Source organism: Rhinichthys klamathensis, unplaced genomic scaffold (genome assembly GCF_029890125.1).
Source record: "Rhinichthys klamathensis goyatoka isolate OS25496 unplaced genomic scaffold, OSU_Roscu_1.1 h1tg000266l_1, whole genome shotgun sequence".
Taxonomy (NCBI): domain Eukaryota; kingdom Metazoa; phylum Chordata; class Actinopteri; order Cypriniformes; family Leuciscidae; genus Rhinichthys; species Rhinichthys klamathensis.
In genome coordinates this window covers 273037-285804 of record NW_026606787.1, presented here as the reverse complement: position 1 = coordinate 285804, position 12768 = coordinate 273037, and the positions used below count along the sequence as shown (strand labels likewise).

Genomic DNA, 12768 nt, shown 5'->3' with positions numbered 1-12768 from the left:
TAATTAAAAATTCTCATTAGTATTGTAAGAAAACAGTTATTTTACCTGGTCAAAAACAGCTCTGTTTTCAGCACGCCGTTTCAGTGCATATGACTTTAAATGATCATGAGCTTTGCTCACTCCGCCTCTCTGTTCTGTGCGTACACAATGACCATAACGCGTTGTTCATTATAAACGTGGGATTATGAATTATATTGAGAACGTCGTACATAGAAAACATGCCGTAATGTACCCTGAGTGTAAACCTTAGACTCATTCATCGTGAAGCGTGCAAGCGATTTGCAAAGTTATAAATATTAATATAAAGGTTAACCCTCTGGGGTCTGAGGTGTTTTCGGGGTCCTTGAGATGTTTTGGCATGCTCTGACATTTGTGCTTTTTTCAGTTGCTTATAAACATATTAATGGCACAGGTGAAATTACACTCTATATAGCACACACAGGGCTACCATAATGTGTGAGCAACATGTATGTACATGTTTGTATTTTTGAGAGAATATTGTTTATGCGTGGTTATTGAAAAAACTAAAAAATAAAGTTTCTAATATAAGGCCACAAATAACATGCTAAATATCTGTCCACAAGACTTTTGACTAGTGGATGTTGTCGCCTAGAGTTTTTCCTTCAAATTGATCTGAAAATCATTCTGCCTAATCATTCTCATAAAACAATAGATTGTTTTAAATTGTGAAAAACATTTTTTTGTTTGCAAAGGCAATATGCGGATGGGCGGAACGGCCCAACCCCCTCATGAATAATTAGGCAGTTCTCACCTGAGCAGACTGCATACTAATGAGCCTTTCATTCAGGGGTGTCACACAAGAAAGAATGCAAGGACAATATATATATATAAATAAATAAATATTTATATACACGCACACACACACACACACACACACACATATATATATATATATATATATATGTATATATATACAAACAATCAAAATATAAATGAAAGCCAAAAGCACATTTTTAGTCACACCTTTTAGCCATCCACACATAAAAATAAACCAGTCGCATTTCAAAGTCGTACGCGAAATGACCGCCAGGTGGCGCAAAGGGACATTTAGCAAAACGTAAGTGGGGCTAATGTCTATTAACAGTAGCCTAAGGATGAAATACTACAAGTTAGGGTAATTTCCAAATAAGCCTACAACAAATTGTTGGTCATACAGATAAGATATAATCTTTTAAAACTGTAAAAGGCTAAAGTAGGCCTACACTCACAGGCTAAAGACAAAACATTTTCTCGCTCATGTGAGAAACAAACGTTTGGGCATTTTTCAGTGAGAAAATGCATAGCCGAGCGGTAGAACTTACGGTTCGATCATCAAGGTGACATGGGTTCAAATCCCGCACAAACATGGTCTGCTGTAAATTTTATATTTATTATTGCAGAGAGATTTGTCTAGCTCTAAAACTCTGTTACGACTTTGCATCTGTATAATAATAGGCTACCAATAGTAATTTCAAAAGCAGTTCTGTAAAAAAATAAATTATATGTAGCCTATATATATATATGGCTATATATATTTTTTTTTTATATATAAAAAACCCCCCGATTTCTCACGCTGAAGTGTCAACCCGGTCGGTCAAATTCCTGAAAGATATAGTTTATCTATAGATCTGTTGAGCCACTCGTGATCGACTAGTTATTATACCGCAAATTAGTTAAAATATCCCGTAATCTATCTAGAGCGAGCGTGCATGCGAGACAGATATTGTGCTCCAAACCGTGCGCGCGCATGGCAGAGAGGTCTGTTCCCTACAACCTAGAGTTTTTAAAAACATGGTTTTAAGTAAAGTGTGATTTGCCAGGGGGGACTGGGATTTCCTTCTGGTCTAAACATCCCTGCTTCTGCTGAATTATTTGAATCCCCACACCCCTCCCTCCACAGCTAATCAATGCTATAGGCTACTTCATCAATATCAAATATATAAAATAGAGATATTCAACAGGCACGTTTAAACGACAAACAATAAAATCAAAACCAGCGTTTCAGTTGTTCATTAGTTCCAGTGGCCTTAATGCATGCACGGCTTTTCAAAATTTCACAAAGCGTGTTGAGATTATTTTGAATGAAATATTGAAGTTTATTATTAAGTGTTCTGGCACACCACGTACGCCGAGTGGCCCTATGCATTTTTCTAAAGTCGGGTTTTATTCTGGCATGGTGAGTTAGTGTTCGACAAACGCGGCGGCGCGTTCATTTAGATTAATTTATTTTTCTCATTATTACAGCTAAAATAACTTAATAGGCGACTCCGTAATTTTTTGGTCATACAGATAAGAGTAGAGTAGCTTACATCGTTCAAAACTGTAAACTTGTATTCATATTAGGCTAACGACAAAAACAGTATATCTGTCCTCTCTGTCTCCGGGAACTGCGCGTCACAAAAATGAACCGAAAGCCACTTCAGCTCAGTCACGATAAGAAATCGGCTATGTCTAAAGCCTTTAAATGTCTAAATATTTAGGCTAATAAATATTATCTGATTATGTAGGCTAATCCATATGAAAACGAGAGGTACAGAGGATCTACTCAAAAGTAAGCGCTTCCCAATGAGAAAATGACAAGACAAGGGTGAAAATCTCGCTCTTATTAAATGTAGGCTAAATCGCCCTCAATTAAAATGTAAAAACAGATCAAATAATGTATGTGTCGAAATGTTGCGATATTGTTTCATTTAAGTTCATAATTATTCTATAAATGTTATTTAATTTAGCAGCATACCACGAAGCACCGTGTTTCGATATTTATTTGAATAATACAAAATAAAATTAAAACTTAATTCACAAATTGCATGCCTGGTTGTAAGGATCCAAAGATCCCTGTAGACTTTATTGAGTTGAACATTTTGTTCATGACAACAAATTAACAAGCGTTTTTTTCAGATTATATTTAGTTTTGCTTGGAAAAAGCTGCCCCAAACCAGTTTTATTTCATCAATTATTGAAATAATGAAATATTTAGTAATAAACTTTTATGACAGAAATATCACTAGGCTACATGTAACTTAAATCATTTAATTCCTTCATTATCAACACTGTCTAGAATAGCTATTTAAGTGTGAATTGCGACTTCTCTTTGTGTTAAGTCAGCCTCAGGCCCTATCCACACTACTGCGTTTTAGTTTAGAAACGGATAATTAAAACGAATACGATCTCCGTCCACACCAGCGTTTTAGCTGCGTATTAGAATTGATCTCCGTCCACATTAAAACGACTGAAAACGCGGATCACGTGACCATTCACCAACACTGGGCATGCGCGTGCCGGTGTAAACACAACTTCATTGATAAAATTATCCCACCATGCTCTGGGTTAACCCCAAACCGACGCTCCATGTACGGTCAACGCCGCCGCTGCACACGGGAATTGTCACAGATCGCTCGAATAATAGCTTGACTCCGGCGCATGTATGCAGTTATAGCGTTGTAAAATGCAGAATTTACTTGTACAACAGCTGCTAGCAAAGATATACGCCATGACTGATGACACCCAATCATAGAGCCGAGCGTGAGCCTTTACTACGTCATCGTTTCTAAAGTCCTCCGTTTTGACCCGTCTACACTAAAACGCCCTCCGGAGATTCAAAACGAAAAACGGATCGGCAGCGTTTCTAAACTTCTCTGTTTTGGGTCTCCGTTTTTGCCGTTTTAGTCTGGACGGGAGGTGCAAAGGTAGCAAAAGGTCTCCGTTTTTAAACGAAAACTCAGTAGTGTGGACGGGGCCTCAGACTCCGATAGCCTGTGGGGGGGTTGGAGGGACAGTTGCTGGACAAAGGTGTTAATGTTCCTCTTTCATATGGAGAGTGTCGGATAGCCAGCCCGATGAGCAGGCAAAATTATTGTAAGGATAAAAGAGATCCAGCGCGAGAGAGGCAAAGAAAAACGCATGTTTTTAATTTAATTATGTTTCTTTGGACAATTTTCGTTTTGTACTGTTTTAATTGTTTAATTTAGCTGTAATTTCTTTGGCAATACAAATTTAAAATGTCGCAAGAATAAGATTAGCCTAGTGTTTCTTATTTTGCATCGCAAAAGAAATGAACTCTAAACCCGATGCAACCCTGTTTTAAATTTAAAAAAAACTGTCCCGACACTTTATTTAAACCTTGAAATGTTCGAACTTGGTTTCAAACTTAAGTCATTTTAGTGTTCTTTTACATTACACAATAATTTAGCAGACTAAAGACGAGCTTCTTCATTTTCATTTTCTGATGCAATCGGCTGACAATCTTCCTTCATCAGTTTTTGTCGTTTGTGCAGCGGCTGCGGTTATACAGGAATGTAGCAAATTTATGTTGTAATGATAATTAAACAAAACTCTTGACTTTAAATAAGTAAACAGATATAAACAGTTACCTATTTAAGCATCAAGGTGGGAAAATACAAACGCTGTAGGACAACATCGGTTAACAACATGTAGGCCTATGCACATTGAGATTCGATCTCGGGTCTATTGAAGCTCCTCGAAGCTCGTGTCGTTGCGTTGATCACTGAGCTATACCGTCTGTACGCTGTTAAAGTTGTAAAGTCTCATTGATGTAGCTTAAATGTTTTTATTGCAATGTTTTATGTTGAAATGTTTTCATTATTTATTCAATTACATTTCAGTAGCCTAATTTCAGTATTGTGATTATGAATTATTTTAACTACGTTTCACTTGTTGAATACATCTGCTACCAGCCTTCAATCGCTCTGAATCAGGCGCGGTGCGGCCGCAGATTACGCATAAGAGAGAATAAACCGGAATAAACGAACACTTTTCAGAGTCTATGATTGTAGCGCCTCTTAGCGGTAAAAGGCAGCAAATACACCACACATTTTACCGCCGGGGTGGAACGGCTGATGTGGGCATTGTCATGGCTTGCCTCGACATTTGCGTTTGAATAGCGCGCGTCCTCCGTGGGCGTGTCAGATTAACGCGTAATGAAGTGTAATGAGCTGGGAAAAAAAATACTGACAGCACTCTCTTTTCATACAGATTGCATAAACTGAGAATATTTGTTTTTTATATAAATTACTTCATTTAAAAGAAGAGAATTCAAGCTTCATAAAGAAAAATCTCTCGTGCCTGTGTGACAAGTAATCGCAGAGTTACAGTTAATCTTAGGACGCGTTTCAGAATGGACTTCACTGACAGAGAGAACGCAGAACTCGCATCATGTTTGTTTTTCTTTATTTGGTGAAAAGCACAACACTTTGTTTTTATTGTGAGTATCCACAAAAAAAATAGAAACTTAACAGGATCTAATGATGTATCACACTTATATGTAAGATCAAAATCAACCGAGTATTTTGAGTCTCTTTTGCACTGATAAGAAAAAAAACGAGACAATCGCGCCGGCGCGATAGCCGACCCCAGGGGGTTAATAAAACGTTACACTCACTTCAGTTGTTCTAGAGGTTCAGCAGGAACACGAATAGCTGGTACCGATCCTTTATTCAGGAGTAGCTTCTTAGCAAAACCAGCTTTATACTGATCCTCGTTTATAAAGCAGTCTGCTGAGAAATGATTCGCGCAAACATGAGAGCATTGACGTTGCTCGTGGGGAACATTCCCTTCGAAAACAGAACTCAGCCACTGCGTCTTCGGCGGTTCGGATTTAGGAACATTAAAATGACTGTTGTGTTCGTTATTGCACCCAAGAACAGAACACCACAATCGCTTAGACGCCATTCTGCTCATAGACACGAGCAGATAGAACGTAGAGCTCATAGAACGGCTCGATTTGAGGCAGGGGAAAACATATAAGGAGATTAAAACAAAAACACTGGATGGATTTTTATCATTATATGATGGTTGTGTACAGGCACTGCCAACACACATTTCAGTACAATCAACTTGAAAAAGTGCATGTACCATTATATGACCCCTTTAATGACTCCTCTTCCTGTTAATTTTGTTTTTCATGATATGGCACATTTAAGTAGATTAGAAACATGTACATGTCTTGTGTAATGGTTTATAGTAAGCATAAAATAAGCATTTTGTCTTTGTGTGTAGATGCCAGAGGTGTCGGTAGCAGGACGAGATAACCGCCCTGGGTTGCTAGGGAAGCAGCAGGCTATGCCCCATGCTCTTGCGTTGTACCAGCAGCAGATTACCATGGCACATGAATCCTCCCAAGAGGCCAAGCAGCAGCAGCCACAGCCAACCAAATCTCAGCATTATCCAGGGGTCGGTGACTCGAGCAGCCCACGGGTCAGGACTCGCAGCCCTGGTGTCTCTGACAGAGAGAGAGAGGGTAAGCTGCTCATATTCCTTATCCCACATTATCCTTTCATCTGTTCCTTCAGTCCGTTTCTCTCCTCAGCTTTCTCAACCACCATTGTTTTCCTCGGTTGTGTCTACCCCACCAGTTAAGCAAGTTCTGATGTGTGTGTCTGTGCACATGTGAGTGGTAGGGTTGTTGTATTTTTGAGTGCTGTGAAGAGCGTTGGTTGTAATTATAGTAAAAAAAAGATGGTGTATTCAGTCAAGACCCGACCACCTAGACAGACAGGTAGTGAACAACCACCAACAGCAGTTCACCTTGTTACCTGACACGTGCAGGTCTGAAATGAATGCTCCCTTAGTAACAGGCTGATGTGCACATTGAACATTATTTGGCAAGTTTTCACAAGCAAACAGCCGTTTCAATGGGAATCAATGCTATCTTTAATGGGTTCAAGTTAGTCACCCGGATTCGCTGCGTTAACCATAAAACCAATGCTTGGTTTAAAAGTGTGAGCTGTGCTTCATACATCGCTACACTATTGAACATAGACCATCACCTTTTTTGCCTGCAAAATTTGGCTAATGTGACCACACCTTAACAGAAATCTTCTTTAGTTTCAATAAAATCTTGCATAAAAAGTCTAATTTTATTAAGATCTAAATGAACTTGCACTGTTTATGAATCATTAAAACTAAACCATTGAAACTGAACTGAAATTTTAAAACCAAAATATTTTTGTAACGTTACTCTCCGTACACATAAAATTAGGGATGCACAATATATTTGTGACCATATTAGTATGAGCTAAGAGAAGTTATTCTTATTTTTTAGAATGTCCATCAGGAACTACTTCATATTTATTACACTGCTCTTTGGCACACTTGAGTCTAAAAAATCAGTTGCAGCATTCTGCTGTCAAATAAAGTCTGATTTCCATAGCTGTGCTAGTCTCTTGTATCGCTCTGTGGCCTCTTTCAAAGTAAAAAAAATAAAAATAAAATCCTCTTAGTTTGTATTAGAGACTGACTGGGCATTATCCTTTTTTAACTGTGGTTTTCTGTATATTCTTTATTTAAATGCATCCCTTTAAGAGTGCAGACACATTGGTGTAGATTTTTAATATCGACCGTAACATTAAAATATAATTGAAAGCCTATTTTTAGTCAATGATTAAAAGAGAAGCCCTTTAAAAAGAAGTTAAATGGATGAGGACAGAGAGAGAAAGTCCTTTTTTTCTGGAAAGGGTGGGATTATCTCATCTCAGTATCACTACACGCCATGAATAGGAGTCCTCTACAGGGAAATTTCACTTCATTAAGCAAAGATGGTTGTGGTAGTATTATATGTGGGCACTAAGTTAAGTCACAAAACTGCTCCTTTTGAGTACTTGGAGAGAAAGAGAGTCTTGGGTCATGGCCATGTGATGAGCTGCAGTGTGTCTGTCCCTGCAGAGCTGGAGTGGAACGAGAGATGGCTTCAGGCTCTGCTACATGGATTACGTAGGTTTACACACCACACGCGCATACTCACACACTGTTAGATCAGACTCTAATCAAGCGTGTTGATTTCTGGGAGTGTGAATGATTCGCAGATGTGTTTGCATGCCGCTACGCTCGCAGATTCCAGCTTACAGTGTTGATGAGCCTTATGATGAGTGGAATAACTGCTATCTGTGTGTTTTCACACTGGAGATTGCTGCTTTTGATGCAGGGGTTGTGATGATGATTTGAGCTTTGTCATTTTCACCTTCGCCAAAAAAGAGTGACATAGACTGCTATCCAGTAATCATCTGTTTGACAGTCATCTTTGTACGTTTTTGTGCATGTGTGCAGATAAATCCCGGGCGTTCTCTCCTCTTGCGGACGGTAAAAAGATTCCCGGGGCTGATGACATTCGGGCTGTTGGTCTAGGCCGGCCAGTGATGTCACCGTACCAGCTCTCGCCCAGAGACATGGCCAAATTCAGCCATGAACAGCTGCTACACTACAATCCCTGTAAGACAATATTGCCCTGTCTAAAGTCCCACAAATATTATTTATTTATTTCAGATAATATTCTATAATAAAATAAATATTTTGTCTTAATACAATTTAATAAAATAATATTAACTAAAAAATAAATTAAAAAATGTTTTAAATTTAAATGTAAAATTAGTTGTTAATATTATTAAGATGATATTTTTTACTGACACACTGCAGCAAAAGATATAAATAACTGGCTGAAAACCTTTTTTTTTTTTTTTGTGAAAATACTAACGTGCCTAAAACTTTTGCTCAGTACTGTATTTTTTTTCCTAATCACTCTCTTTCAGCATTGGCTCCCACTCTACAGCAACAGGAGAGAATGGCTGCAGTGCGGCCTCTTCATATCCCAGAACCCCCTCCTCTCATCTCCTCTGCCAAACCTGGCGGCTCTATCACGCAGGTAAGAGCAGCACTTAATCTCTCACAGTAGCAATGTTCTTTTGATGTGGTATTACTGGGACCGATCATTAATATTATGTATAGTGCATTCAAAGTGTTTTAATAGCATTTTAATATGTACATACTGGTGTTAATGTTGTTTTGTATTGCAGGGTACTCCAGTGCAATTGCACAATCCATCTCATGGCTCGGACCACGGGAAAATCCAAGCACCAGGATCCATGGCTCTCTCCTGGATGGACCAGAGGAAAATGGGTGAGTGTGAGTCGTAAGTGCGAGCAATTATAAGTCAGCAATCCGTTTTCCATATCCAACGTCTCCTGTCTCCTTAGGAGGGTTTCCAGTGGTTAAACAAGAGCAGTTGTCTCCACGTAGCTCCTCTCAGGCTGAGAATCTCTCCACACAGGACAGTGCTGCATCACGGGGTGAGTTTGGGACAAATCATCATCCCTCATCTCATTTCAGTCTTGGTTCAAAGAGATTAAAATGCAGAAATAGGGCTTATACCGCGAAAAGATTGAAAACAGTATTATCTCTCTCTCACAGGCCCCATGCCAGCTGTTCAGGGTGGCAGCATCACAAAGGGCATCCCTGGCACACGTGTGCACCAAGAACCTCCCATATCATATAGAGGAGGTTCTATCACTCAGGTAGGAAGCTTCCCTCCCTATAAAAGCCGTTTCAGTTCATTTTTTTGTCAAAGAGAGGTGGCACTGAAAGTTTTCCAAAATCTGTTTTTGCAGCTGCAACATTTCTTTGACTAATCAAAAATGTATTTACAACCAATTGAGTGAAATGTTACACACATTACAGTGAGCAGTCAGCTCAGATAAATGGCTCTTCAACAAACAAATGGAACAGGCAGTTTGCGTCACAGCCATACCACGTCATATTATGACATAACTGGTAATCAGTTGCCATAACAACAGGTACACAGCGTGCAATTCTGTTCTCTCCCTTTATTAATGTGTTTACACATCTCATTCTCATCGCAGACTGATGTTACTGATCACTCAAACACGCACTCAATGTGCCAACCGACCTACTGTGGCACATATTACATGCTCACGCAAATCAGAATGTTGTTGGGCGAGCGTTTAATCAGACCGGGGTCAAGTAAGTCTGTGTGTAGAGATGAGCTCTGTGTTTATCTCTGACATTTGCAAGAGTTATTGGCAGATTTATTAGAAGATAAGGAGCCATTGTCTACCTGATAAAGGTACAAGTCATATCCAGCTGAATGAAACATGGTATTTTTAACTAGTATGCATGAAGCTTAAACATCAATCAGACTTCCAATTAAAGGTCAAACCTTTAAACATAATTTGTCCTGCTGTGATTTCTTGAAACAAACTTGAAAAGTTTCCAGCCTATTTTTGAAGCACATTTTAGCATCCGGTTTTCAGTATTGTAACCTAAAAATACAATTGTTATGAAATACCAGAGACCAAAAGTGCTTGCTGCTTTGAATTTTCTGATCTCACAACACAAGGGTCAAACCAGGTCAGACTTGAGGAAGTCTCACCCTCCTATGTGCATTGTAGTCTTTTACTCGTTGTCTGTACAAATTATAATGAAAGTATTTAAAAGTATTTATGCTTATTACATAAGTATACATTTAAGACAACATCAAATAAATTGACCACAGTAGCTATCTTAGTAAATTTCCGTAATTTTATGGTAAACAGTTCATCATTGCATGTCAAAGTTTTCATATTTTTAATAAAGTTTTCATATTTTTTAAAAGACTTTCTGTACCTCTAAAACCTTCTGTTATTTTTTTTGCTGATTGTTGATTTCAGATGCTCTCCCCCCATGTGGGCATTAAAGTCACTGAAATATAATTGGACACTTTTTATGGAATATTGCAGAGTGTAAAATTTTTTTTAAAATAAAATGCATGTGTCCTATTGATATTTATTCGAAAAACATTAACTGCCCCTCCCCTTGCAACAACATCTCTTCTCTGGTGACGTGTGCACCGATGCAAAGACTGGGAAATAATCCCTCCCTTCCAGCAACCTGTTATAATAATAAATAATTGCAGCAATTAGCAAGCAGCAACCATCCAATCAAAATCAAGTCCCACCTTTTTCAAGAAGTTGTCTCACTTGGATATACGGTTAAAATATGCAAGAATGATCGCAACTTTCGTTTCATGGCGAATTTAAAGTCCCTGTAAAGGCAATTCTAATAAAAATAATTCTAAAAACACATTATAAATGTTATAAATGTATTGCTAAAACATATTACAAAGACACTGAACTGTGAAGTACTGAATTGTGGAGTTAGACCGTTGAACAGTTTTTCACCATTCATATTTTCCGGATTTTTTGGGCGGGGCTAAAACGGGGCTCGATGACGCACTGGAGCTCCTGAGCTTGTGGACACGCCCCTACTTGATGACGCACTGAGGCTGGCCCCTCCCCTAACAATAGATTTTGCATTAGTTTGGCGCTCAATCGCGAGTTACTGTCAGTACTATTAGTTACTACAGCCTACAGTTTGCCAGCTAGCTATGCCTTCGTCACGAAAATGCATACTACCTGGATGCGATCATGTACAAAACAGATTGGTGTCCTTTATTTAAATTTCCATTAAAACGATCACATCAAGAAGAGGTGGATTAATTTTGTGAAGAGCCACCTTGATGGAGAGCTGAGGATCACCGCCAACACCGGCCTCTGTAGTGATCATTTTACATGGGATAGTTTTATAAACTTTCGTCGGAGACAACTGAGATTCTCTGATAATCCGCTGTTACTGTGAATGGGGCCGAACCGACTATCTCCCGCCTCGGCCTTCATCCTCCCGTCCCGAAAGCAGTATCACCTAATATCACCATCGGCAGCTTTCCCGTGAGTAGGCGGGGTTTCAGCGCAGCCAGCGGACACGCCCCCAGCGTTTGAGAGCAGAGAATAATGCTCATTTTTTGAAGATTTTGATAGCTTATTTTATGTACTTGCTGGCTTTTTTTATCATTCAAATTTAGCTGGGTGGCTAATAACACATTTTTCTGTGGTGTGACAAACTCAGAACACATACTTAATTTTGACTTTACAGGGACTTTAAACAAAGCATTTTCTTTCATCTCTTTCAGGGCACTCCTGCAGATGTTTTGTATAAGGGCACAATAACCCGTCTAATCACTGAGGACAGCCCCAGCAGAGAAAGAAGCAGAGAAGACACTCCTTCTAAGGGGCACGTAGTCTACGAGGGCATCAGTGGACACATCCTTTCATTTGACCGTAAGTGTACACAAACATGTAAAAGCTCATAACTTAAGTGATAAAGGCAGAACTAGTTTCAAACTATTGTGTGTGTTTGATCACACAGGGGGTCCAAATTCTAAGGAAGAGGGTCGTGGGGACATGGGTGGGCTGAAGAGGTCCTACGAGATGATGGATGTTGGCATGTCTCGTGTGCCACCCATCAGAGACTCACTATCTGCGTCTGAAGGTAAGCATAACACGCTCTTTTTTTTTATTTTTATTTTTTATCAATCACGGACATGGAGTTTTACTGTTTCCATTTTTTCCAGTTTACTTTCCTTCACCTGCTTTTTCTCTGTGCTGCAGGTTTGATCAGTCGAGCAATGCCTCATGATCGTGATAGTCCTCATCTACACCACATCCGTGGATCCATATCCCAAGGTCAGCATGATCTCAGAAACACAGGCAACAGCCTCGACTGACCACCTTTAGCTTGAGATGGTCATTGTCTTAATTCTCTTTCTCTCTCAGGAATCCCACGGGATGACTGTCAGCGTCAAAACGTTAAACTGATGAAAAGAGAGGGCTCCCCATCACCCCGTGGCCCTGGTCATCCCACTGATTCTCTTAAATCACGCTCTCATGAGAGTATGGTGCCCACTGTTAAAGAGGGAGGACGCTCCATCCACCTGATCCCTCCTGAGGGGGTCGTGATAGGCAAGCCCAAAGAGGGCTCAATCACCCAGGTGACTTATAATTCTGACTTTGACATTTTTTACTTGTTGCGGTGGAAAATCTCACAAATTAATTTAAATACGGTAAAATCCTGAAAGTACTACACTTTTATTGCCACGTTTCCGAAAATCATATTAGGTTTGGATTGATGCGAGAAGTCTGGCTTTGA

At 39.4% G+C, this 12768-nt stretch overlaps 1 protein-coding gene across 5 annotated transcripts in view; it reads left to right on the top strand.

Moving 5' to 3' along the window:
• ncor2 (nuclear receptor corepressor 2) overlaps positions 1-12768 on the top strand; it is a 152142-nt gene that overhangs the window by 124984 nt on the left and 14390 nt on the right. For 3 of the 5 annotated variants that reach the window (XM_056267936.1, XM_056267938.1, XM_056267935.1), the window contains 11 exons: positions 6016-6256; positions 7681-7728; positions 8062-8223; positions 8541-8653; positions 8805-8907; positions 8985-9077; positions 9199-9302; positions 11753-11900; positions 11989-12111; positions 12231-12305; positions 12396-12610. In XM_056267936.1, the coding sequence (XP_056123911.1) occupies positions 6016-6256; positions 7681-7728; positions 8062-8223; positions 8541-8653; positions 8805-8907; positions 8985-9077; positions 9199-9302; positions 11753-11900; positions 11989-12111; positions 12231-12305; positions 12396-12610 (1425 nt within the window). The remainder of the gene's footprint in view (positions 1-6015; positions 6257-7680; positions 7729-8061; positions 8224-8540; positions 8654-8804; positions 8908-8984; positions 9078-9198; positions 9303-11752; positions 11901-11988; positions 12112-12230; positions 12306-12395; positions 12611-12768) is intronic. The other 2 variants (XM_056267937.1, XM_056267939.1) reach the window with 1 other exon arrangement.